Below are 27574 nucleotides of genomic sequence, written 5' to 3'. Positions count from 1 at the left end.
CTTTCTCTCTGTATGTGTCATTCTACAGTACACCCCTGTAGCTGTCACTGTTGTTTTTCCTAATTATTCAGGAGCGTGTGATTATGGAGAAGCGCACAGGTCATTAGCTTTTGGTTTTGGCTGGGATAAAGTTAATATTCTTTATAGCAGCTCCTATGGTGCTGTGTTTTGGATTTGTGACCAAACCAGTGTTGACAACCCATGTTTTAGTTATTGCTGAGAGCTCACACAGCATCAAAGCCTTTTCTGGTTCTCACACTGCTCCACCATGAGCAGGCTGAGGGTGCATGAGAAGATGGGAGGGGGATCACTAGGACAGCTGACTCCAACCGACCAAAGGGATCATCAGTAAAAGCTGGGGGGAAGAAGGAGTAAAGGGGGACATTCACAGTTATGGTGTTTCCCAAATCACTGATGCATGGGAAGAAGTCCTGCTTTCCTGAGGATTGCTAAATGCCTGCCTGACAGTGGGGAGTAGTGAATGAATTCTTTATTTTGCATTGTTTACACACAAAGTTCTGCTTCACTTATTAATCTGTCTTTATCTCAGCCCACAAGTTTTATCTATTTTGCCTTTATAGTTGTCTACCCCTTTCCACTGGGAGAGGAGTGAGCGAGTAAGTGGTGGTATGGGGCTGAACTACCTACCAGGGTTAATCCACAGCACTTGGATGGAGACCTATCTTCATTTTAAATAATGACTTGGCTCTTGTACACAGTATTTTGATTCCAGTAATAGTTTTTAATGTGGATCAAAAATTCTGAAGACATTTTATGGTTAGAGATGTCTTATTGACTGAATTTCTGCTTTTAGGTTTCAGCTCCCTAGTGTGACACAACCAGCATTACACTTCAGTTCCTTAATGGAGGTAAATTAGATCAGTTGTTATGTAGAAATAAATACTTCCCAGCTGTCTATAGCTGTGTAATCCCATGGCTATAGTAAGACTGGTGATTATCTGCACTACCTCCCTTGCTAACTGCAGTCAGACAGTCTGGGAAAAGAGGTGAGTTTGACCTCTGAAGGTTCCTTCATGTTCTGTTTTCTGTCATCTGGTGAAACAAAACTTAAGGCAAATAATGTTCTTCCTTTAAAGACAGACGAATTACTGCATTCCCACTCTTTGATAGGCTGCAAACCTGTAGTTTCTGTAGTCATGAAAGAGTACAAGGGCACTGCAGGACTTGTTTGTGACCCTGGGGATGGGGCACTTGTATAGAGAGCAGCTTTCAGTGAAGTGTTAGATGAGCTGTACAAGGGGCCCTGTGGGACACGTTGCAGTGGGAAGAGCATTTTAATAAGGAGTCTCCAAGAACGTCCTTCTTTATAAGTACTCATTCAGAAGCAATCCATTGAGATAATATAATGCTTTATCTCCAACTTGACAAGCTGTATCCAGACTGAACTTGCTCTTCCTGATAGTTTGGATGGAGATCCTGTTATAGTATATAACAAAGCTTCATTTATAATGAAGTGTATAACCAAAGATTTTTTCCATTTTCTACAACACATGCCTGAGTTCAGTGCTGAAATGGAGTTACTTGGCAGGCACCTGCACCTAGACCTGGAAGATTCTTCTAATCTGTTAAAGCAGATCCAGTCATGAAGATTAGGTTTCACTTTGAAAATGGCTTTTCTACCACTGAGGACTTTTATAGGGAACAGGCGTATGTGTCCTTTTCCTGAGGCAGCGTGACAGTCTTCAGCAGATAAGTGTTGAATTAGGTCTTTTTCAATCTCTGAAATCCCTTGTAATATTGAGCATCTGCCTAAAAAACCTTAGCTGTTCTCTATCAGTAGATAACAGTAGTAGCTTTAAAAGTAGAAAGCTTTTAGAGAGGTATCCAGCTCGAAACAGTAGAGCAGCGTCAAGTTTGTGGTCCAGAATGATTCACAGAATGAGTAAGGTTGGAAGGGACCACAGTGGGTCATCTGGTCCAAACTCCCTCATCAAGCAAGGTCATCCTAGAGTACCTTATTACAAGGAGAAAATTCTGACCCTAATTCAACTAAAGAGCTGAAATCCAATGGCTAGAGAGAGTCATGTGCTTATTATCTTCAAGAAAGCAGAATTATAGGCGGGGAATAATGCCATATAATTTTTTCAGCTTCTTCACTTATCTCATTTGCTTGTATAATGAGTATTTAAAGAAACAACTTGGAAAGAGAGGAGGCCCTTTAATGATTATTTGTTGTTTTGCATGAGAACACATCCTCTGCATAATTATTTTAAAACAGCCTTTTCCTGGGATACGTCATAAGACTATCTGTGGTGTGTCTTTGAGACTAAGTGCTGTCTAGGAGAAGAGTAGGAGTTGACATGCCTTTGTATGCAGATAAATGCCACTGTGCTTGTACTGTGTAGAACACAACTCTGTAAAAAGGAAAATGATTTGACTGTAACAAACAGCAAAAGGTTTTTGGTGTTTTTGAGGCAGGCATTATTTCTAGCTTTAGCGGTTTAGAAAATTAAAACTTTGCTCTATGTCAGTATGTCAAGCATCCCCATTCCCGGCCTTAGTATTGCAAAACTGCAGGAGTGTTGTGACATGGGATGACTAACAAGAACTTAGCATTTAATGCAGCAGTTAGCATGGAAGGGGATGCAGAAGGCACCTGATACTCTGAGACAGCCGGAGTGGGTGCAGTGGTGCACCTGAAAGCATGCTCTCCCATTCTGGTTGGAGCAGATGTGCCTGGCACATGGGACACTGGCCCAGACAGAGCTCCAGAGGAATAATCTGGCAGATGTTGGGCTGCAGGGAGTGACTGGTGCTTTTCCCTGAGCCTGGGGCAGCGCATGATGGTGGCTTCATTTATTGGGCTCTGCTGTCATCAGGGTGCTGGGCTGCCAGGTGAAGCGACAGCAGGAGGTGAGCAGGCTGCATAGCCATAGGGAATAGAAAGAGGAGATTGACAGGGTCTTTACAGAGAGCCGAAGAGCACATGGTATGGAAGGAAGGATAGCTAGAAGCTGTGCTTGAGTAGGCAGAGGATAGAGACTCCTAAGATGAGGAGGAATGGAAGCTTGTGAGTGCTGGCAACAGAAGGCAGGCTCGTTCTCTGCCTGCAGATGTGCATTTATAAGATAGGTATAGTGCCATGGTAACAGATGAGGAAGAACAGGCTCTGTCAGGGGAGGTGTTAGAGACACATGATCCTGAACAGTTGTTGACAGTGGGAGGAAGTGGTGGGTGATAATGGCTGAAGGCTCCTTCCTATGGGGGATGCAGGCACCCATCTGCAGTCTTGGCTTGATGTCTTGAGAGGTTTGTCACTTGCTGGGGATTCAGATCTAAGGTATTGTGGAGAGTCTGCTGAGGCTGGTCTGGACCTAGGACCAATACCTCCTGTTGCCCAGGACGTGGGCACCCGTGACATTGTGAGGGGTGACCTGGAGTTCAAGAGTGCTTACAGGGAGTCAAGGGCGTGGGGGCCCAAGGAGTGGTCCTCTAAATCCTTACAGTGGAGGGGAAGGGCTTGAGTAGGAGCATACACACCCCACAGGTCAACACCTGAATGTGCTTCTGGTGTCACTTTGGCCTTTGTCACTTTGTCTATGGCCTTTATGACCTCTTTGACCTCTGAAAAGTGAGTATTACTGAGCAGCAATGACAAATTGGAGCAAGAGTGTCTTTGCCAGCAGGTTTGCTAAGCTAGTGAGGAGGACTTTAAACTGGTTTCATTAGGTAGTAATCACAGGGACAGTGAATAAATGTCTAGGGGACTGCAAAATGGAGGAAGCTCTCACAGTTTTCATGTGAAAGCAGTATGACTGGGAGCCCATTTCAGATGCCTATACATGAATACACATGATGTAGGAAACACAGGAATCCATGCATGATTGCAGAGCTGTGATCTCACTGGGATTAGAGAGAAATGGTTGGCATTACTAGAGTGGTGGAGTAGATGTATTCCCTTGCCCTTTGTGCTGCTTTTGGCTGGAATAGAGTTAAATTTCTTCACAATGGCTAGTATGGGGCTGTGTTTTGGATTTGTGCTGAAGACAGGGTTGCTAATACAGAGATGGTTTTGTTATTGCTGAGCAGTGCTTACACAGAGCCAAGGCCTTTTCTGCTTTTCATACTGCCATGCTGGCAAGGCAGTTAGGTGTGCATAGGAGGTTGGGAGGAGACACAGTTGGGACAGGTTGACAAACTGACCAAAGGGATATTCCAGACCATGTAATATCATGCTCAGTTTATGAAGTGGAGGGAAGAAGGAGGAAGGGGGGGATGTTTGGAGTGATGGCATTTTGTCTTCCCAAGTAACAGTTACGTGTGATGTGGCCCTCCACTCCTGGACACCTGCCTGCCCTTGGGAAGCAGGGGATTAGTTCCTTGTAAAAAGCCTACAGCACCTAGTATTCCCAGGCAGTCTCCCATCCAAGTGCTAGGCCCAACCCTGCTTAGCTTGTAAGATCAGATGAGATTGGGCATTCTCAGGGTGGAATGGCCATGGGCTTGTTTTGCTTTGCTTGCGTGTGTTTCTTTTGCTTTCCCTATTAAACTGTCTTTACCTCAACCCATGAGTTTTCTAGCCTTTACCCTTCCGATTTTCTCCCAGTCCTGCTGGTGTGGGAGTGGCTGTGTGGTACTTGGCTGCTGGCTGAGGTTAAACCACAACACTGTTTTAGAAACACAACCTGGAAAGTCAAGGAAGAGGAGTGCTCTCTGCAAGGTAGTGTCTTGAATTCATGAAGCTTTGCTTTGAAATGGGTAATGACCCATTGAGAACTTTTGGGTAAGGTGCAGAGGTCATACCAGTGTGGGTGACATCATGGTGGATGTCTGCTGTAGACTGCCTGATGAAGTAGAGGAAGTAGATGAAGTGTTCTTAGAGGTCTGAGGAAGCCCCATGGTCACAGGTCCTGGTATTCATGGAGCGCTTGAACCACCCTGACACCTGCTGGCAGCATGTCAGGGCATAAACAACCCAGGAAATTTCTGGAGAACATCGAAGATGATTTTTTTTATATGAGTGTTGGCCAAGCCGGCTAGAGGTGATCTCTGCTGGACTTGCTATCAGTAGCAGTCTTGAACAGCTGCCTTGGTGGAAGAGGTCATGAGATTGTGGAATTTAAGATCAAGACAGACAAGAAAGATGAGTAGTAGAATGACTATTTGGGTTTAGGAAAGAAGATTTTTGTTTTGTTTTTTTATGGAGCTGTTTGGTAGCAAAAGGCCGTGGAAAAACTGGTTGATCTTCAAAGAAAAGCTCTTCAAAGTGGGAAGTTCTTCCTGTTAACTGGAAAAAGACAAATCACTCATCTTCAAAAAAGGCTAGCAGGATTTGGGGAGCTACAAGTTGATCAGCCTCACCTTGCTCCCCAGAAAACTACAGAGCAAATCCTCATGAGAGCCGTGAAAGACAGGAAGGTGACTGAGAAAACACAGTGTGAATTTTTCAAGGGCCAACCTGGACTGACTGTCCTGATTGCTGCGTTTGATGAGATAGCTCTGCCTATGGACAAGAAGAAAGCAGTGTGCTCCTGAGGTTTGACAAGGCTTTTTACATGCTATCCTTGTAACCATTTTGGAGAGATGCAGTTTGAACTGGTGGATGACAGGGTGGGTGGAAAACTGTCTGAACATGTGGCTCAGAAAGTAACAATCAACAGAACAAAGCTGATCTGTTAATGATTTTTAGTGGCAACCCCCATGAGTCAATAAAGGGGCAAAAATTGATGATATCTCTTTAACAGCTGAGGTGATGGCGTGGAGTGCAGTCTTTGCCTAGCTGGCTGGAAAGCAGCTTTGCAAAGGGACTTGGGGGTGACAAGTTGTTTCTGAGTGAGCAGTGTGCCCTGCGGCAAGGAAGGACAACGCATCCCAGGCTGTGTGAACATGAGTCTAGCCACCAGGCAGAGGGAGGTGTATCTTCCTCTCTGTTAAGTCTTTGTGAGATCACAGCAGGAGTCCTGTGCCCAGTTTTGGACTCCCCAGGTTGAGGAAGTCATCAGTGTCTTGCAAGTCCAGTGGAGGGCTGCCCAGGTGACAAGGGAAATGGTGCATGTGATGTACAGTGTGAGTCTAGGAGGCTGATTTTGCTCAGTGTTGAGAAGGCCGAGGTGGGTCTTACTGTAGTCTACAGCCATGTGATGGGAGTGTGGAGGGAAGACAGTACTAGGCTTCTCCTGGAGGTCTGCAGTGAAAGGACCAGAGGCAGTCAACACAGATTAGAACAGGGTAAAAAAATGCTGAGTAGATAGTAGGAAAAACTTTCACCATGGGGGTAATCAAGCACTTGAGCAGGGGGCTCAGACAGGCTGTTGAATCTCCATGTTTGCCAAGCAGCCTCCAGAGGTCCTTTCCAAGCTAAATTATTCTCTAATGCTGTGACCTTGAACATTTCATTGGGAAGTTCCTTACAGCCAAAGAGGAAGCTGCTGTATGAATTGTTTAAACTGAAGTTTTGCTAGCTTTGCAGTATTTTTCTAGTTCTCTGCTATGCATGACTGTCTGTCACGTATTTGTCTAAGTAGGACTCTCTCTTAATAACTTTGGCATTAAAAAGCTGTGTCTCAGAAGCAGCTGAATCAAGTGACTAAGCATGTTTTAAGGACTAGAATTATATTTCCCAGTTGTGCATGTTAACCTGTTTTAGTTGTGTTCTGGAGACAATATTTTTTTTCATACTGCTTAAGTACTTTTTCACGTAGACAAGCCTAAGCAGTGAAAAGGGTCTCTTCACTGTCCCTGTTATTTATAAGTTAGTTTCTTTTCTTTTAGAATATCTTCTTGCATATTGTGGATATATCTAATCCCAAGGAAGTATGGAAGTTTGCTGAAAAATTCAGAAATGAACATAAATTAAATGTGTTGGTAAGTTTACATACTTAAACCTTGTGTCTGTCTTTGGAGTGCATAGCCTCTTAATTTGTCCAACAGGTCATGTAGATGTCACAATTTGTCTTCCAATTCTCTGCTTAATTTTTTCTAAATGTTTTTTCAGGCGTCCCCATGGTCTGTTTGCTCTTGTCCATTCTCAGTTCACAAAGATATGCTACAAGAAGAGAGAAGAGCAGTACTTTTTCAGCTGCATCTTTTGAGACTCTTATCACACACTTTTTTTTTGACTTCCATTACTAGTTACTTTGTCCCTCTTAAAACTAGACCTTCCTAAAGATTAAACTTTTATGAAAAGTCTAAAGACAAGTCTAAAATAGAGCCAGGGAGAGAGCAAACAGTTAAGTATCATGGTTGGTAAGGGGCTCAGTACACTTTCCCCTTTATTTAGCAGTGAAAATTTGATCAGGGGGCTGTTCTAAAGCTGAGGCACCTGGAGCAGTTCTTTTCTTGCTTAGTAGATGAGGAACTTCTGATAAAAATGGGAAAACAGCTTTTGAGGAGTGGCAGTGAACGAGCAGGAAGGTGTGTAGGGACAGATATTGTTTTGAGGTGAGAAAGAAAAGCTCGAGCTCCCTCTGGAAGGTAAAATAGTGAAAGAAGTGTGTCTGAGCTTATGCTGGTTGCACACAGCTTGTAGGCTTCTGGCTGTTCATGAGGATGTGCCTTACAGTACATACCAACTGTGTGGTGCAGCACTATTCTTGGCAATGTGTGAGTCAGGTGAGGCATCTGGGCAGAATTGCCAGGTCGACAGAAAAGCTGGGATCCTACAACCAGGACACCAAGTCACTATGAAGCACCTCTGCTAGTTAGCTCTGCTCTTCTCAGGGCTAACTATGATGCAGCAACCTGCTGACCTGGATAACCTACCAAATTTGGAGCTTATTTGTTTTTTTTTTGCTGAGGGTGGGAGCTCCTGTGGGTCATTCTACTGCATGTTGTACAGTTTAATTATGCATATTTAAGTTCCAATATTTTTTCTACAAAATAAAAAAAAATGCTTGCATATTACTTTCTGTAAAAAAAGAGTTTAAAGACTTGGGGTAAGGCACTGAGGACTGTTGGTTCTTAGTGTAATACATCTGTGGTGAGCCATTTCTCTGGGGATTCTTTCTTTTGTGAGAAACCTCTATGATCAGCCATAGAGTGACTTGGAATAGCATGGTTTATTGAAACAGGTTGTAGCTTTGTGTTGCAGTGTCAAAACCCAGCAAACTAACATTGACTGCTTGTACGTGTGGATTTCCTTGTAGACATTTGTGTAGATTATTTTGTTTAAAGGAGTTGTTTTACAGATCAACAATGCAGGATGTATGGTGAATAGCAGAGAGTTAACTGAAGATGGACTTGAAAAAAACTTTGCAACAAACACTTTGGGTGAGTGTGGATTGTTTAGTTCTGGAACATACTTATTTTGGTTACAGAAGTGTGTTTGTATAGCTGGATTCATGAGGAATGTATTCCTGCTTAAAGAGGGATTGTACCAGTGCTAAGCCAGGGAAGAAGCAGGGAAGGAAAAGAAGAAATATTACAGCTTGTTTGGAGTGTCATTGTTTTTAATTTCTCAATTTTTCAATTGTTCTGCTGTCAGCACCTTTATTTATCATAGCAGCAGTGGACAACTGCAGATAAGATTTAATTAAATAATTCAAAATTTGCTAGGAAATTTTGTTCCAAGCAGTGCTGCTGATGATGCTCTTTGTAATAAGTGTGCTTCTGTGGCTTGGATAGAGCTTGGAGCATGTTCAGGTATTTAAAGAGACATTCAAATGTGTCAGTAGGCTTGCACAGCCCTGTTTGGTGAGACAGGCACTGAGTAGGAAGACTGTGCTGTATACAGTGCCCTGCACTCTCTCAAAGAGATGTAATCTCTAGTCAGGTGATAGAGCAGTAGCGGGCAAGTCTTGGGCACTCCACATATAAGGGGCCTAATCTATGAACTGTGTCGTGGTGGTATAAGAGGCACAAGTGAAGGGAAGCAAGTCAAGAGGAAAGGGGAGATGCGGATGAGCAGGGAAGATGGCAAGCAAAGTGGAAAGTTCCCCCATAAAAGCCCTGGAAAAGATGTGAGCAAACAACGAGCCAGCAGAGAGAAGAGCTGCTGCTGCTGATACCTGTAGGGCTGAAAGCTGCACCTCTTGCAAAGAGAGATGTGGTGCTTGCATCAACCAAGAGTCCTGACGCTCTGTCTCTGTGCAATGTAGGTGGTTCTCTCAAGAAATTGCCTTTAATATATTCAAAAGTGATGCATTAAGGAGGAACTGTGGTGCTTCATGTTTTTCTCCTGTTCATCAGCGTCTGGAATGAGGAAGGGGAAAGCTTAGGCTATAAAGATAAGGCATTTATAGAACTAGCATAACCTGGAAACCACTGTTGGTTTTTATTCTTAGCCTTTTTCCTGTGTTGCTTTGTAAACTAACATTTTAGGTATAAATGTCCTGTGCTTTGCTGATATAATGTATACAACTTATTTTTTCTGCTAGTCTGACTAAATTAAACTGACAAATCAAGAATAAAGGCACAGATTCATTTCCTTCAAACTAATCTTCTGCTAACATTCTTTTGTTTCCCGTAGTCAAAAAATTCATAATTATTTTATTTTGCCATCAAATTTCCCCTGGCTGCAGAAGTACAAGAACTTCTGCACTGAGAAATGTATTCACCTTAAATTAGTTTAACCCTCTTGTGGTTTTTCGAACAAAAATCCAGCAGTGTGCAAAGGTACAGTTCTTTCAGAGAGAAGCAGAGTGAAACAAATACTACAGTCTGAATGCAAAAGCTTGTTTTGGTTTAGTTTTAAACATTGAGGAAGTTAATTGCTGATGAACTGTACTAGTGCATCACTTGAATTATATTTTATCACAAAAGTAGAAGCAGCAAGTTCTGCTTTCCCAGCTGTAAATCAGCCTCACTAGTGATATACAGCTGCACAGAGGAAGCTGAATTATGGTTGTAGCAAACTAGGAAAATGCCTGTATTATCTTTTGTGAATATTACTTATAGATCTCCTTTATTTATTTGTGTATCACTTGCTGCATGGTTGTATAAGAAGTTTAAGGAGGTGAGGCATCCTCTGTTGTCCAGGTTCTTCAGAGTTCAAACAAGGACTGGGTTCTTTGCTTAGACTGGTTCTCTCTAGACAACAATAAGGATTAAATTTTGAATCTCTTAGAACAGAGTGGGACTTGGTTGAGCTGGAAGAGGCTGGCTGTACAAGAGGAAGCTTCTGTGCTTGCAGGTCAGACACACATGAAGGACCAATGCTACAAAGTGCATGCTTTTTTGTTCAAAATTACAGATAGGGTAATAAATCGTAACTTCTGGAGCCATAGTAGGAGAAAGCTGTTTGGAGAAACACCTCTCAGAGTAGATGCTGTGTTATTTTCCCAAGCATGAGATGCCTTTGGGTGTGCTTCACTTTGGAGAAGTTATTTCCTCTGTCAGTAACTACCTGTGGTTATAGGTTCCCAGAGAAAAACTTGGCTAAATTAGGTATGGCTGGTATATAGGTTGGCTGTAAACTAGCATGCGGTCTGAGAGGACAAATTAAATTCCCCTCTCTGTCCCAGCAGCACTGAAGCCTGAAGGGCGGTGTGGGCTCAAGACCCCTGTTTAGAAAATCTGCAGTTGTTCCCCTCGGTAGCAGCACGGAAATGCTTGAATGATCTCTGCAAAAACAAGATAGAATAATATCAGTATCTTTTGCAGATCTTCACATTAAGGGTGTTCCTTCTATGTTTCTTTCATTGTTTACTTCTACCCTGGATCTTAGCTCTGGTCTAGTAAAGGAGCATGTAGGTTGTAACTGTCTAATAATGCAAGACTCTGAAATATCAAAAACTTTAAATGCACAACAGAGTCTTTGAATTCTGTATCTGATATCTGATTAACGCTTCTATAAGCGGTAAATTTACTCTTTTAGGTGTCTGAAATGCTGTGGAGCTTTTAAATTCACTCTAGGAATATTTCCCTCGTAACTGATCTGTTAAGTCCATTTCTGAGCATAATGGATGCCAAGAGTTCAGTTCTAATTGATCACGTGCCTTGTGAAACACATTTTTTATCTTGATCTTTTCTTGGGCGTATATGGGACAAAAAGGACTGCATATATACAAATTTAATACTGGTTGGAATAGGAAGTAAAATTCCTTTAATGTAAAACACTGCTGACTGGCTAATTGAGGACAGCAACTGAAACAGGACATGTACAATCCTCTCTGATGTTGTCAGAATATGCAGGTGGGTGAAGGTCAGGAATATGCAAAATGCAGGTTGAAAGTTCAGGCTTTGTATGGTTTGTCTGATATTCAAGTTCAAACTGTAAGCTGCTTTGAGCAGGCAGTGGCAGCTGCGTCTGTGCTGGTGCCTGTAGCATCCTTAGAATGGGGATCAGGCTCAAACACTGTGTGGCTTGTCATGATTCTGTTGTTGCTGTCAAATGAAATACTGTTCCTTTTTTCCCTGCTAGAGCCTCACGAATTGTTGACTGATTGTTGGAGCTCAGTGAAGGTGTAGAGAGCAGAACAGCTGTGGAGCGCTCAGACTCAGATGTGGGAGCACTAACCAGACATGAGTCTGAAATAGCACTTTGCTGATTGAAACACACCCTCAGTACGAAATGGAGTGACTGGCTTGGGGTGATGTGGGCAGGTTTCCTGGGGAGCTGCCAATCCTGATGGGCAGATTTTTATTTTTGTATTCTTTAGTTTGTGATGTTGCCCTTACATTTCTTCCTGTGGGCTGACCATGTACTCAGGGTTGTATCTGGGAGTTGGGCAGCAACAAGCAATCATTTCATCTGATGAGACTTGCAAACTTCTGAGTCAACATTTTTTTAAATTTAATTTTATTTTACTTGTTTTAGTATAACTCCCAGCAAAGACTATTAAAGATGGCCCTATTTAGTAATTTTAGAAAAAAATGTCAGCATTGATAAGCACGTGTCAGCAAAAGCAGCATGTCCTCATTAAAGCACCAGACATTTAGCTGAAACAATCTTTGTTCCTCTATTTTATAGCCTGCCTCACTTTACTTTTACTCAACACATCTTCCTTCTTGACATGGAAAAATGGCATATATGTTACATTTTTATTGCTACTTACCAGCCAAGAGGATGCTAAAACACACTCAGAGATAAATAAATGATGCTCCCAGTATGCACCTTTTCTTCAGTCTAATGTGCTCTCATGTTTTAATAATATATAGACATATACATTTACTCTCTGTGCAAGAAGCAGTAGAGCCAGAGGAAATAAGATGTTTATCTATCACAGTAGCAGTACAGCCCATCTATGGCAAACTCCCCAACCTGTATGGGTATTTGTCAGTCTCTTCCCTACACATTTACTGTGTCTAACTGGTGTTTCACACAAGCTGGTGGAGCCTGATCAACTGTGTTCTGAATTACTTGGAAGTCAAATAACTTGGGTATCAGCTGCCAGTCTGCCATAAGTTCAATGCCTGATCTTTGGCAAGACAATCTCACCTGTGAAAAGGAGAGTGTGATACCAGTTTTCTTTCTAAAGAGCTTTGAGACTTACAGATGAGAGATGCCACCTGAAAGGATAAGGTTTAATATAATTGCACATCCAGTAGCTGTACTAAAGCCTAGGTTCCCAGGACACAGAGGAACCCTTATTGAGCTGAGCTTTGTAATTTGAGGGAAATGTAAACCTTTGTTTTGTCTTTCATGTTTATTGACTCTTCCTACATACTCTGTTATTGCTAGTGCATTGGAATTGACCCTCAGAGACAGCACACTAAAATCTTCATTCCTGAGCTTGTACTCAGGAAAGAGACTCAGGGATCTCTGAGACTAAGAACTGCATAAATTGCAGGCTTGAAAAGATAACCAGGTCAAGGAAGAATGTCAATTTGTTTGTTGGGGGTTTTTTGTGTATTTTTACTTGGACTCAAGAAAAGCAAGCCAGTTTATCTGATTTTTACCAGACGAATGAGCCATTGAAATCTGTACAATAGAAGTTTTTTGGTGGTTAGTTTTTGGTTTTTTTTTGTTCCCACTTTTTTTCACAGTCGAAATAACACTGTTCCTACTAATACTGCAGAGCTCAGGCAGCTCAGATGAAAAACTTCACTGAGTATGGTGCTGGCTGCCTGCCCTTCTCTGAATGTTAGCAGGCTAGAAACCTCGCCAGCAATTTGCCACTGATTGCCAGATAGAACATCAAGCGAAAAACATTCTAGAATCCACCAAGACACTTGCGTCTAGAATAATTGCATCATCAATTAATTTGGTGTTATAAACAGGTAGTGGCTTTACAATATTACTTCTGCTGAAACCATAATTTTCTTTAAAATTGATTTCTAAAGTACAGGTTTTAGGGTCACATTAAATCTGTAAAGCAGATCGGACTGTGTTGATGTACTATTATTAAATGTGATATCCTATTGATTTTTAAGTCTGAAATATGTGAATCCTAAGGAGGCTTCCAGGTTTTAGCAGACTAAAGCTCATTTACAACACCAGCAGTTTGGAAATCTATATTCACAGTGTTTGTTTGTATTTTCTGTTAGGGCTGTTTATTTTGCTTGGTTTCATGTTCTAGATTTGTAGCCTTCTGGGGGAAAGACTAGTGTCTAATACACTGTAGACTGCTGTCCCTTGCACTAGGATAGCTTTCGGTTTGTTCATGTTGTGAGATCCACAGTGAAATAACTGTTGCAAGAACATGCACCTTTCCTCAAGACCTAAAAGTAGTGTTTTCCATAGAGTCCCTTCAGCTTCTACATCAGGTCATGGGAAAGGTAGCATAATTCTATTTAGGAGTTTATGAAGCAGACAGGCTGGTTTTTATAGTTTTTTGGGCTTTTTTTTAAAACAACTGATGATATGAATTGAATGTTTATCTCCATAACAGTGCCTCATTTTCTACACTTACATCATTAATGTTTCACTCTGTGATTGTGTAACCACTGAATTAGTACTTATCCAGCTTGACAGAATAGCTCACTCTGTGAAGTCAAAAATGGGAGTTATTAATTAGAGCACAATATTGGATTACTCAACTAAATTGAGAAGATCTCAGAGCAAGTGGAGCAATTACAAAACAGGCCACAAGGGAATGTATGGTGATTCAATATTTTTGGTGTTTTGTTTTTTTTTTTTATTTAGCAGTTAATACTAGTGAGTGGGAGACAATCTTTTGGGCCATGTAGACATTATACCTTCCAATGACAGGAAATGATGATGTCACACAGTCCTAGATGCAGGTATTGCAGCCATATGTCCAGCACTGCCTGTGGGTGCACTCATAGCTCCCTGCCTGCTGCTGGGCTGGAGATGTGTGTGAGCAAGAGGCTGCTGCTCGATTTTCTGCTGTAATTCAAAGTAGCCTGCTCTTTTCCACAGGCACTCAGACCTGTGCAAGAAATGGGCCGTAGTCCAGGAGAACTGTTCAGACAGAAACATTCTGCTCTCAGTTGCTATGTATCCTAGAGGGCTCTCAATTCCTCCTCTGTCATGGATACAACTGCTGCGGAACAGGCACTGGGAAATGTGGTGGCCTCAAGGCTGAGCATCTCCATTCACAGAGTATGTGCTCAAGATGGGGATGTGCTTTCTCCAGAACCCCCCAGGAATACTGGCAGTCCTTTTTTTTCTGGGGAAAAAAAGGTATTCCTTTGTTTCTGACAGAACCATGAAGGTCCTCTCAGGGAAGGAACAGGATCACCAAGATACCCAATGCTTAATGCTTTTAGTGCAAGGCACATCTCCATTGATCGTCACCTTTCCTTTCACGCACTTTTGTGTTAAACTATTAAATAAAAAAGAAACCTCAAAAAATCTGTACAGTTTGAACACAGTGATAATTAAGCATTAGTCACATTTGATATGCTTTACCTTTTTTAACTAAGCTTCATGGGAGGAGGTTTCTCCTTTAACAGACAAAAATTATTTTTATATCAAGGAAAGGTACTAGAATGCTCAAGTGTTCATTTTGGAAAGGCTGATATCCAGTACATTGGTATTAATAATCAAGTATTGGCAAAAGGATATACAATTTGGATATTACCTTGATTTCCTTAAGTAGGGGCAGAGGTGAATATTAGTTTCTTCTACCAAATCAGTCTTGGTTTTGCTTGCAAAATTGTTTGTTTGGTTTTTTTTAATCAGAAAAATTTCCTTTTTTTTTCCTATAGCGTTAATACAGTCCATGTTTTTATAAGGACTGTGGCAGGCAATGCATTCATTTGCAGCTTCCCCTTGTACTTAGAAATTAATTTCTGTGTTGCTGCATGCTGCGATATAGCTGTGCTTGACAAAATACCTGCCGTGAGGTACATGGCTGTGCCAGGCCTCTGCACTGCCTCTACTGAGTGTCCTTCCTGTCTGCCTGAATAAAAAATGTGGAAGTTTCAAGTGATCGTGATGTATTCCAACCCACAATAAACCTTATTATAAGGTATATCTATTCTGCTATTACTGTTCTAATTTCTTGTGCAGCCTGTTTTGCCTAACAGACCAGCCCAGGCAAATAAGAACGTATAACATCCAAGTATATTTGTTAAAGCAGTGAGGAGTTTGTGTTCAAACCCTTAAAACGGGGACAGTACTTGGTGAAATATTTAGTAGTGGGTGAGATTATATGCTTCAGCCTTAATGCCTGATGCATCGCATCTGTGGGTGTTTTGAGATGCTGTTGCTTAGCATAGGAAGCTGGGATCAAAACTATTCTGTTTGTGTTCTGTCTCAAAGCAAATGAGCAAGTGGTTTTATGGGGCAAAAAGACAGAATGCTCTGGCTTTGTGGGATTTACCAAATTCTTAATAAACTTGAGGAAGAGAGGAGACACTGGCATTGCAGTTAGTTTGTGGTTTTAAATAAGCACATAAACTTCTGACAAGCTGTAGTTGCTCTAAGCAGGATTTCTGGCATGAAACATTTCTCTCCTCCAGCTGGAAAACAAAACAAAACTCAGTTGTTAATGAGGCAACGTTAATGCATTCATCTTTGCAGCTTTTTGGAGTTAACAAATCAACATGAAGCCCCTTAAAAGTGTAAAGTAATCTGCAGGACAGTAAAATCGAGCATCGTCATAGCTGGTGCATTGCAGCTCTGCCTTTAGGAGATGCAGCTTATTTGACCAAGACATAATGCTACTTTGCATTTTGAAGAATCCCTAGCAAAACAACATGTAATTCAGGCTCTCAGCTTGTACTGAAGTGATTTTTTTCTTTTTTTTTTTTTTTTTTCCCCGTCGCGGCAGCGCGGCAGTCTCCCATGACAGTCACTGGTAGTTCTTGTCCTAATGATGTCATCGCTCAGTCTCCCCGCCACCACCAGGGGAGACGTTCGGGCTCTCGTTATTCACTGGCAACTGCCTTTGCTTGCATTTTCTGCTGAAGACAGGCTGCATTTACTCATCTGCTGTGTATTTGCTTTGTTTGATTTGCCAGGGTTTTAAATATATTATGTGCCTATGAACGTGCCTCTGATTATATAGAGAAAATGAAGACTGCTGTAACTGACAGGGGAACTGAACAGTTTGTTCACCAAGCATGTAACATGCTTGATTTTGGTAGTTTTTCTTTTTTATTTTTTTTATTTTTGTCTGTATTTTAATTGGGTGATCTCATTGTCTGTGAGGAAGAGAAGTTATAAAGACATGCTCAAGTCTTCATGCTTAGTGAAAAACATGGATTCAGTTGCTCATGGAAAAAAATGCATTTATCTCTGACATAGAATTATTGAACTAGAGCCATTTGTAAAGGCATGAGAGGGAAATAGATGCAGAAACGCTAGACTAAATGGGGCTAGATTAACTTTTAATTAAACAGAACTTTTTAAAATATATTTTAAATGGAAAAAAAATCTCTGAAGAGATAAAACCAAGCAAAATCTTTGTGTTGCACTCGAGTGGGTGAAACATCACTAGGTGTGTCTATGTGTCTGAATCAAATACACTAACAGTTGTACACTGATGGGAATAACAAACTTTGCCGGTCATGGTAACAGCTGTAATGGAATATATTTGTGTGGTGTGCACAACTCTATGCTAAACAAACATGATTAAAGCAGGGAAGGGCACAGTTAAGTTTCCCCAAGTAATCTTAGCTTAGCCTTGGGCAAGCAGCATTAATATTTTTCCCCCCAAGGATTCCTTATCTTCTGTAATGGTCATGCTGGGGATTTAAGAGGTGGTTTTTGTGTGGAACACAAATCAAAAGTGTCAGTGTACTCTGAGTGATTTCACAGTGAGAGGGCAAAAATGGACGAGTCTTAAGTGCATATGCAGAGTCCTAAGAAATGCAAGTGTGAAGCACAATTTTCTTCTCTCATTTGTGACCTGGCCTAGATCTGTGTATATCTGCCACACTTGCTGGGGGGGAAATGCATTCCCTGTTTCTTCACTGGCATCACCTCCCCCCATCCAAGGAATTCCATATCTGAACCATTTTGCCTTCAGATTCATGACTGAATGTAGTGAGCAGTTTGGTCTATAGGTACAATAAACATAAAAGTCTACAAAATAATGGATATGCTTTTTGCTAAGTAAAGGGCAACATGAACCACTACAAGTTGAGTTGGCACATTGCAGGTAAAGCAGTAAAAAAAAAAATCATTGTCAAATTCAGATCAGGTTTCAGAGACTTTGGGTTTTGGGTTGTTATAGAAGGTGGGTGGAGAAGAAAGCATTTTTAAAAGGAAAAGTTAATGTTGATGCCTATCTGTCTTTTAGGTACATACATCCTGACAACTGCCCTGCTGCCCCTCCTGGGAAAAGAAGCTGATGCCAGAGTGGTGAGTCTGTAATACTGTTTAAACGGGGTGTTTTACAGTGCTTACCTTCTGGTTTGTGACAGCAGTTCTTTGTACTAGGAATGCAGAATTAGTTATAATGCTCTAAGCATCTCAGAATCCTCTTAGATTTTGCCAACAACCACCTCCTTCTCCAAGGCGAAGTTCCTGCTTGCTGCTCTCAACCCTTCATTGGAAGTCAGAGTAAAACACTTCATTTGGAAACTTACCCTTTTACTTTCCTTAAGGCAAGTTACCTCTTGCAGCAGGGTGCAAAATACCTACAACAGGAGTATAGGCTTAAAAGAACTTTACAGATCTTGGTGTAAAATAAGACAGCAAGTGCATTTTTTAAAATTATATTTCCCAAGTTTTGTATGGCCTCTTGTTTTCTAGTTAGCTTCTGTAAATGCTAAAGAAACAAAATACAAATAGTGCTGTTCTGCTACTTTCTTTCTCCCCATTACTTTTCAAAAGGAAGAAGCACAGAATCCCCCAAATGAATCAACACCACTTTGAATGAAAATCACTTCCTAAAAAAAATTGTATTTCTTCCACCTCATCTTCAGGTATGCTCCACGCATGAGCACAAGCATAGTGCAAAGAGTATGCAGAGGAATCCTGCTCCCTACAGACTTTCAAATATGGCCTGAAGACCTCATTTCATGCATGAATGCAACTGTGGGGAGTTCCTGGTTTTGCTTTTCATTCATTTGCTTTTCATTCATTTCATTACAGATAACTGTCTCTTCTGGGGGCATGCTAGTTCAAAAATTAAACATATCTGACTTGCAGTCGGAAAATGGGACATTTGATGGAACTATGGTGTATGCACAGAACAAGGTACAGTCTATGGTATTGAAAGCAAAGCCCAGCACGTGTTTGCTAAGCAGCTCAGACCATCAGCTTTGCAAAAAGCCTGTTGCTTTCCCATTGCATCCAACCCATATAGAGGCACATGGGCAATAATCTTCAGGAGTGTGCTGGCATACCCTTGTGAGTGCATACATCTTGCATGAAGAGCATGGCTGAATTTTCATTTGATGTGATAGAAGTCTCAAGGGGGAAAACTGTCTTTAGCTGATGAACCCTGTCTGCCTGCTTAGTTCTTGCCTACAGCCTGCAGCAAGTAGATGTGGTCAATAAAAAGCAGTGCTACTGCTTTATAAATAAGCTTGTGGCCAGGATATGGATGGCAATGACTGTGGTGGTCTCTGATGACATTAACCAGTAAATCTAGTCAGGATGAGCAAGGATGTATTTCTGCTATACATAAATGCTCTGGTATTTACAGCACATTTGATGTAGTTTATTTCCCTGGGAACCACTTAGGTGAACAGGCTGTTGAACTCAATGCTAGCCTGGCTCTTGTTGCTCTATCCTAGAGACAGCAAGTTGTCTTGACGGAACGGTGGGCAAAAGCTCACAGAAACATCCATTTCTCCGTAATGCACCCCGGCTGGGCAGACACTCCAGGTAACATCTGCTTCCCATTCTGAACTATATTTTTTTTCTTTTCAGGATTAGTCTAAAAGCAAGAGACGTGAAACTTCCTGGTAGATTTTTCCAACAGGTGCAGTAATTCTTCTCTCCAAACTGGTGCTAGAGGTAGTTTTGTATCCCCTTGGAAGCTCTGTTCTGCACAGTGTCTGCTATCTGTGTACATCCAGAGAATAATAATGGGCAATGAATGTTTTCAGCCCTGCACAAATGCACAGCAGAGCCATAGATCTTTAAGGTAACCTTGAAGTTACATTTGTAGTGGAACTGTTAAATGCACAGATGTTAAAGGCACTCTCTAAGTACCAACATGCAGACATTGGGAATTCATGAGGGCATGTAGGAAAATGGAGAATGCACCCCTGTGCAAGCCCTGTTCCTCTACTCTTCCTCTAAACATTTACTGCTGTCAAGAAGCAGTTTGTCCAGACAGCTCTTTGTCTGAGCTGCAGCTGTTCTTCAGTGGCTGTGCCTCAGCAGGTAGGCCAGCATCAATTATCCAGTATGAATGTTGCATTCCCCAATATCTTACCACCCCCAGCGCCCAAGCTTGGGCTGCAGAATAGCAGTCCCATCTCTAGGTCTTTTATAGGGATGTAGTTTCCCAAATTTGCTTTTGATGATGAAAGCATTTACCGTGTCTACTTCATGCTTGAAAATCGCCTGTTCCAACTAAGTATCCTGGTATTTCTTTTTCTTTAAAATACATTTATTTTTGCACTGCCTTTGGGAATTTCAAACCTAATGAACCATAAAGTTATCCCACCTTAAAGTTAAAAAACTCTCCAACCCCCAAAAATAAACACCTGCAGGATTGTTGGACACAATGAAATGAAACCAGAGTTTAGACAGGAATTATGCAGTTGGTCTAGGTAGTGTTCACCATACAGTTTTTTAATGCAATGCTGCAACTGGTTTCCTAAAACTGATGAGAAAATAAGAGCTAAAAATCCCATTAGAATACTCATTTTTTGGAACTTCTGTTTTGCCAATGTTTGTAGTCTTTACAGTTTAGAATGGAATTGGCACAGGAACCTCTCGCTGATCCTGTTCTCAGCTCCTACTAGTTTTGTCCCTGTCATTTGGCCCAAACAAACAACTGATGGATCATGTGGCAGCTTAGCGCTGTTCTCCCGCAAGCCATCATACTCCCTGCTATGGGGAAATACTCATTTTCTTCCAAAAACTGCAAGGTGCCTTCTCTTCCTCCTACACTCAGAATGGCAATTTTAAGCTGTTCTTTTTTTTTTTTAAATCAAAGAAGCCTTGCATGGCAGACCACCATTCCACTGTTATTCTTTCTAGCCGTGAGGTCGTCAATGCCAGACTTCTACGAGAGGATGAAGAACTCCCTGCGCACAGAGGCCCAGGGAGCTGACACTGTGGTATGGTTGGCAGTATCAGCTGAGGCAACGAAGTTACCGAGTGGCTTGTTCTTCCAAGGTAAGGAGGCAGTGTCTTACATTGAATAGCAGTGGAGATCCCTCAGCTGCCTGAACTGTAGGATCCCTGTCTGGCCTGGAAGGGGATGAAGGCTGGACCAGGCAACTTGATCAAAGGATAAAGCATTTCTCAAAATCTTTACAAGACTAAAGGTTCAAGTGAACGTTGTGTTAAGTTATGATTCTGCTTTTGTCCTCCAAAGTAGCTGACAGAGACTTCAAAGCATTTCTTTAGGGAGGGTTGGGGATTTTTTAAATCAATAGGACTGTGCCAAGGGAATGTGAATCACAGCAGTCAAACAACATCTTTTACGATGCTAGGAAATGAGCATCCTTCTCACAGAGCACTGGGAGATGGCTTTGCTTTGACTTGTTCTTCCTACCATTCCATGCTAGCTAAAACTGTCAATTCCCCCTTTCTCTAATGCTGGGCAGAGACTTGAGCACGGTGGCATTTTTGGCACTGTGAGCATAGGGAGTGGAAAAGGGTGGTAGAGCCTTTCTTTTCTCCCAGGCAAATGACAGGCATCTTTGTAGGAGCAGCTGGAAGTATGGATGCCTCAATGGTGAAGCAGGTCAGTCCAGACAGAAAAAGGTCAGGGTAATTGCTTACAGAAGCTCAGTACTTTTGTTGGATGTGCACTCAAATCCTGATTCACCAAATTTCTATATGAAGCATGCAGGAAGCTCAGACTTCCAGAGTTGGGTCGACATTGTCCCTTCTGTCCCACAGACACTCACACAGGGTTGGCTGACAGAAATTTAACCAGACCTTTTTCATGTCAGCATGTGGTGCATGTGGTAACCACACATCCCATCTGGTCAGCCTTCTTTGTAGAACTAGGCTTTTCCTTTTTCTTACTCTGATCACCTTCTTCTGGTCCTGATGCTTCTGCTCAGTTGTTGTTTCTCTAGATCATAATTCCACCAGGCTCTTGCCTTTGGCCTTTTTCTACTCCCAGCTTTAGGGAACACACCTTGGCTCTTTAGCTATAGCTATTGACTTTTGAGAGCTGTTGTCCTGGCATGACTGCTCTTAAGGCTGCAAGAGAGGTGTCCTGTGTCTGTGTCCCATGCCTATCAAATAGTGAAGTAATTTATTTCTCTCTGCTGCTGCCCTTTGGAAGCCACAGCTTCGTATGGGCACTTTTCAGGCATTTTCAGTAAAGGGTTTGGTGTGCAGGAGCACTTTACCACAGATGCCGTGCTTCTGGTCCTAGGCAGCCATTTTCCAACTTAGTCACAGCTTCCCTCCATTTTCTCCATTCTCTTTTATTCTGTTCCCTCTGAGACCAAACTAAAGCCAGCATTTTTTTTTCCTGAGGAAAAAAATAAAAGGAAGTGAGAACATGACTAGTACTACCAGAATTATCTGCATGTGCCAAAATAAATAAAAAATGTTTGACAGAGACTTACTTTCCAAAGACTAGAAGCATCCTCTCTGTGATGCTGAACTTGGCTTTCGCACATAGTTCCCAAAGTTTAGCACAGTCTACTTGAAGTGCTGTGGTTAGGTAGGAAGCAGTTCATATTCAGTGGAGAAGGGAATGTTCCTCTGCATGTTTCTCTCCCCTCAGTTTTCCATGAGAAGTTATGTGGTGTGTGCAGCCAGTTACAACATTTGCTCTTAAGAGAGCAAACGTCTCTACTCTCCTGGGAAGCCTGATGGCAGCCTGATAAGTTTGCAGAGAAATCTGCAGCCCAGGGTTGCAACAGCTTGTTCAATTCATCTCAGCTGGCTGCTTTGGAAGTTGGACTTGCCAAATAGACTAACGGTGCTTCACTAGTGCTCTGACTGTTGTTCCATAGAGACCTGATGGCATTGTCATAAGGTACCTGGGCTCTAGGTACCGTGTTTTTGGATGGAAAAGTCCCTTAGAATGGGTGGTGATACAGCTATATTTACACAGAGGGAGTGAGGAGTATGAGACTTGGAAAACTAAGTAAAACATCGAACTGAGCAAATTTGGTCAGACATCTTGGATACATGTTACTTATGGCAACTGATCAATCAGCTCAAGTTTCTGGGCATTTAGAATTTAACTATTATTTCTAAGGATGAAAGTAAGCATTTTAAAATTGAAAATAATCCTAACTACTAAGTTCCATCTGGAGATTTGAGTAGCACTAGAAACATTAACCAGGAGGCAAGGAAACCCCGTCTCATGCTGCAGAAGTACCCTCTGCCTGCAGCAACAGTCTCCAGCTATTGCTCTTTGCCTACAGGTGTTGCACTAGTGACAGGGAACAGGTGCAAACCTACTATAAAGCCACCTTTTTCTTGCACTGTCCCTAGCTGCAAATGGGATCTTGCTCCACTGTCTGTCACATTGTGTTGAAGAAAAATAGTTCCAGAATACAAATTGAATTAGTTTAATTTCTGGTTTAGGAGGTATGCTTAACATTATTTACAGGTTCCTAGAAGGTATGTTTCCTGGCTTCAAAACCGTGAGGTATGTTTGAGAAGTACAGAGTCTAGCAGAAAAATATCCTTTCTGCTAGAAGAGAAAGTTAAATGTACCCATCTGGATTTTTTCTTTTTCCTTACAGACAGGCAGCCAGTCGCTACACACTTACCCCTGGCAAGCACCCACAGTCCACTGGAGGATGAGGAGAAGCTAATGGCAGTGCTGGAAGAGTTCTCCCAGAATTTTAGATCCAGTTTGCCAGGAACTTAAGTGTCACTGCTGACACAGTGTAACGATAAAGCTTCTAATTACACAGTAACACACCTGCTGTAGTACCCCTGCTGTTGAGTGGAAGTAAGATGCCATAGGCCTGTTAAAAATGAATTGGGTTCAGGTGTTTTCATAATGGGGGAGAGTGGTTCCTGTGTCATTTTTTTCTGCTGCCGAGTCTCTCCTATTGTGAATATGCACCTGCTGTCTCAAGACGCACTCAGGTTGTGTTCTTTGAATTGGAAGAAAAATTGGGAGGCATTAAAATAAAACCCAAGACTTTGTAAAGTTACTCAGAATAATTTAAAACATTCAGCACAGAGAAATGCAGAGGAGTGTTCTTTCAGTAGCCTTTGTGAAAGACTTCAGGAAAGAAGTGGGAAATATTTTAAACAACATTTAACCGCTGTATTTGACGGGTTGGTGGCGTCATTCACTGCATGAGGATTGACTGGGCTCAAACCTATAACTGGGAATGCAGAAACTCTCTTGCAGCGTCTGCTTAGTTTAAATAGAGGAATTCCTCACGGCCTTCAGTTTCTATAAATCAGTGCTGCTTACTCATGTTTAAGCAGCAAGAATTTAGGAACACTGCCAAATGCCTTCCACATTACTTTATGGAGCCAGGGCTGAATATTATCCCATTTATGTCAAGATACCATGAAGTAGGAGGTCTCAACACATAACACACCCAGACAGGGCTGGATCCAGCAGGGAAATGGCTGTATGACTGTCAGCATGAAAAGAAATAACACACTAAGCTGTATATGCTTGCCATTTCTGCAAAAGATTAAAGGGAATTGCTGTATCATTATGGATGGATGAAGAGGGGGAAAGGAACACTGTGGGGCACAGGTTTTAGAGGTGAAGTCTACCTCCTGATGAGAGGGTTGTATTTTGTCTGCATCTGTTTACTTTCAGACCTAGAGGATGGGATTCATCTTACCTGATCTGTGGACATTTGAATTACTCACTGGGATTCTCAGTGTAAAGTGTGTAGAGAGAAAACAGGCTTTTTCAGAGGGATTTACTAAATCTAGTTTAAGAAACATCACCTACAGTCCTCCATCTTTCTACTAATGGTAAAGACATCTCAGACTAAAACACTCAGGTGGAATTCATTTTGTCTTACTTATTTCAGATTTACTGCAAAGCAGTGGTAACACATTTTCTCATGACTGTGTTTATAAGCCAACTGCCTATAGAACTCAGCCAACTGGTCACACTGTTTCACACATGGCTCAGACCAGTGTGGTAGGACAAACAACTTAGACACAAATATAACACAGGTGTTCTTGAGGTCTCTGCAGTGACTGGTAGCTAAGGTCCTGCAGATGGGTGCGGGAGAGCTCCTTATATCTGCTTTACATAATTTTATTTCCCCAAAGATACCCTCCTGGCTGATGGCATTTACTAATTATTCAAAGACCTCCCATAAAGTATCAGTTTAGGAAAATACTTCTCTTTTCAGCCTATTATCAGTCTCCTTGGAAATAAAGACTGTACTGTCAGAGAGGCCCTGAAATAAGCTTTCCCATGATAAGCAGTGCTGAAACAAGTGAGGCTGTCACAGCGCTTCCTGAAGAGGCTGGGTCAGCGTTCAAACTATTGCTTCACTTATAACTTCATTTGTAAACTTACAGTGAAAGAAAACAACAGCAAGGCTTGTACAGAGGTTTATTTACTACAAGTCTGGTATTAACATTTTCTATAGTTCCAGCTGTTAAATACAGTTACCCAAAACAAGAGTATAGCTGGAAGCATATATAATAACTACATTTCTTAATCCAGTAGCTGCAAGGCTAATAAAAACATTTGCATTATCAAGTAGCTAAGTTGCTTCTCAGCTCTGCAGTACAGAAGAAGTTTAATGACTGGTATTTAAATAGTTCATAAAAATAAAAAAAGTGTGCTATCTATCTATCTATCTATATAACACATTTTAGTCCACATTCTGCACTGATGTATTTGAATGGCCTGTGTTTTTCATTTTAGTCACAGCTTAAAAATGAAGTCAGAGTTCAGAAAACTGCTTTAATCAAAGTTTGGTCACAGTGTAAAAGAGCAACATGCTATGGTTTAAGAGCGCTTGTGATTTAAAAAGAACTAGAACATAGGAACAGCAATTAGAAACAAAATCCAGAGTCTCACACACTTTGGTATAATGGTCCTGATGATGCTTTATTTCAGCCTGATTCCACAAGAGCAAACGCAGCATGTGGCTTGTAAGCCAGCGAGAGGCTTTGTGTTAATGCAATTCAGAATGACTTGTACCTTCATGAAAGTAAATACATTTAGTGCCACTTATAAAGCTTTATGGGCAAAAGAAAAATGGTATCCAGTGACAAACGAACAGAAAGAGAAGGTGGCACAAATCCTTGCTAAGCAGTGCATGCTGGGGACTTCTGCACACACCTGGTTTATAGGAGCAGAACAAGCACAGCAGCTGCTCTTGCTGCCCTTCCCTGTCCACACTCAACCTAACACTTCTTGTGGCAGCTTTGAGGCTTATATGATTCTGACCTCGGTTGTTAATTATTCCCCTTCTGAAGGCTTTCACATTTTTCATCATTTGCTGAAGTCACGTATTTGGGAAGTTTTTGCTCTCCTGGATTCAGCACAGAGGAATGTATCACCACAGACCACATGTGGAGCCAGTCATTTCCCCATGTGTTGATGGAAAGGAACTGCCCATGGACAGCGGGACTGACTGCAGTGATGTGGGGCAACTGCAACTTCTGGTTTTTGTCTTGGATGAAAATTTTAGGAGGTCAGTTTATCGGGCAATTTTGTCAACTGCATTTCCTCTTAAGTTACATTTCTGGGGTGATGTTTATTCATTGTTTAAAAAACCCCTAATAAAACCAACCTGTGATTGATTAAAGGTATAAACAAATGTTTGTTGTTTGCCTTTGAATAGCAGGGCATTTCCACATATACCTCACTATTTTGGAGTAAACTGCAAATACCAACTGTTTTCATTTGCACCAACACATGCACCAGCTTCTGTGTTCCATTCACTGGGAACAAGATGTGAGCAGGGACACCGCTTGCCAGTAAACATGACTCAGGTGGGATGTCGAACATGCACTGCCTGGGCTCAAAGAAGGTAGTTCTGCTATAGACTTCAGTGTAGCTTGACTGAAGTCAGTGCTGCAAACTTCAACGTAAATTTATTTGGTGGAGGACAGTCCCAGCCATTCAATTGTCAGTCCAGTCACTGATTGTATTTTTATAATGACAGAGCCTTTCTAAAAGACATGACAGTTGGAGCAGTAGTAGTTTTCATTAACCAGTGTTTAACTTGGTGAGTGGATAGTGAACATGGAGTTATTCTAACAACCTCATGGTAATTGACTCCAGTGGAGGAGGGCAGCTATAAAGCAATTTAATCCATAAGTTCCTCTATGTGTTGCTCTCTCACCCTCCCTGCAAAAATAAAGCACCCCATCTCATGACACGAGATCCTACTTAGTAGAATTAATGCTGGTCAGCATTTACCCACTGTCTTTTTAAACTGGCTGTTACCACTCTGACTGGCAGAGCAAAGCGTCAGATATTTCCTGGCTCAGCTCACAGTATTTTCCCTGTTTGTCTCAAGCTTACATCTCTTGCTTTGTTGGGAGAGGTTCTGGGCACACTGGGGCAGATGCATTGACTGATTACAGGAGATAATTTTGAAATGCAAATAAGACAACTTGAAAACTCCATATTCCTGGAGTTATCCAAAAAAGCACTGATCTAGACAATCAGAGAAAGAAAGCTTTGAAAAGGCACTGAGTCTGATGAGGAGCAAGTGCAACAAAAACACTTCTGGGACTAAATGTGACCAAATCCAAGAACTGCAATTTGTGAAGTAGGTCAGTATTTATGTTCTAGAGGGAGCCATCAGATAAACTTGAGGAAAAATGATGTATTCCTGTGAAGGAAGTTTGTTTTCTCTCAAAACAAAAGCTAATGCTCAGTTTTACAAAGATAAACAGTGTCAGCCTGGCCAAAGGTCTTCAGCAGGACAGGTTTCTACCCTGCTGCCATGAGAAACAACTCAAACCTTTGCTGTACCAGCAGTGCCAGTGCTATTTCACAGGTAAAAATATTGTCCAAACAGAGGAAGAATAGTAAAACCTGCACTGATTCAAACTTCAGGGAGAGAGGCCCCAGGAAGTGCCATTTTCCTTGATGGTTACAAATCTTGAGCATCTTCCCTTTACTTTCCATTTCAGAATCCACAGGGAGCCTTGAAGTGATGCATAAACTGTGCAATTCCTCCACTGCCCAAACACCCTGCTTCCCTTGGGCTGCTCACCCCCTGCCAGGCGCTTGGGGGGAGAATTCATCATGGG

At 41.7% G+C, this 27574-nt stretch overlaps 1 protein-coding gene and 1 pseudogene across 4 annotated transcripts in view; one reads left to right on the top strand and one right to left on the bottom strand.

Annotated features, from left to right (window-relative positions):
- Nucleotides 1-26127, top strand: part of DHRS12 (dehydrogenase/reductase 12) — a 31156-nt gene extending 5029 nt beyond the window's left edge. The window contains exons 2-9 of one of the 4 annotated variants that reach the window (XM_039389127.1): nt 815-869; nt 6733-6825; nt 8148-8229; nt 17553-17614; nt 18350-18454; nt 18997-19087; nt 20417-20554; nt 23104-26127. In XM_039389127.1, coding sequence (XP_039245061.1) covers nt 864-869; nt 6733-6825; nt 8148-8229; nt 17553-17614; nt 18350-18454; nt 18997-19087; nt 20417-20554; nt 23104-23231 — 705 coding nt within the window. In that variant the 5' untranslated portion in view covers nt 815-863 and the 3' untranslated portion in view covers nt 23232-26127. The remainder of the gene's footprint in view (nt 1-814; nt 870-6732; nt 6826-8147; nt 8230-17552; nt 17615-18349; nt 18455-18996; nt 19088-20416; nt 20555-23103) is intronic. The other 3 variants (XM_027723151.2, XM_027723152.2, XM_027723154.2) reach the window with 3 other exon arrangements.
- LOC113989018 lies at nt 4350-4464 on the bottom strand (annotated as a pseudogene).
- Nucleotides 26128-27574: the final 1447 nt, after the last annotated feature.

Source organism: Pipra filicauda, unplaced genomic scaffold, assembly GCF_003945595.2.
Source record: "Pipra filicauda isolate LSUMZ 115617 unplaced genomic scaffold, ASM394559v2 scaffold124_size2119055_pilon, whole genome shotgun sequence".
Taxonomy (NCBI): domain Eukaryota; kingdom Metazoa; phylum Chordata; class Aves; order Passeriformes; family Pipridae; genus Pipra; species Pipra filicauda.
This window is presented reverse-complemented; position numbering and strand designations above follow the sequence as displayed.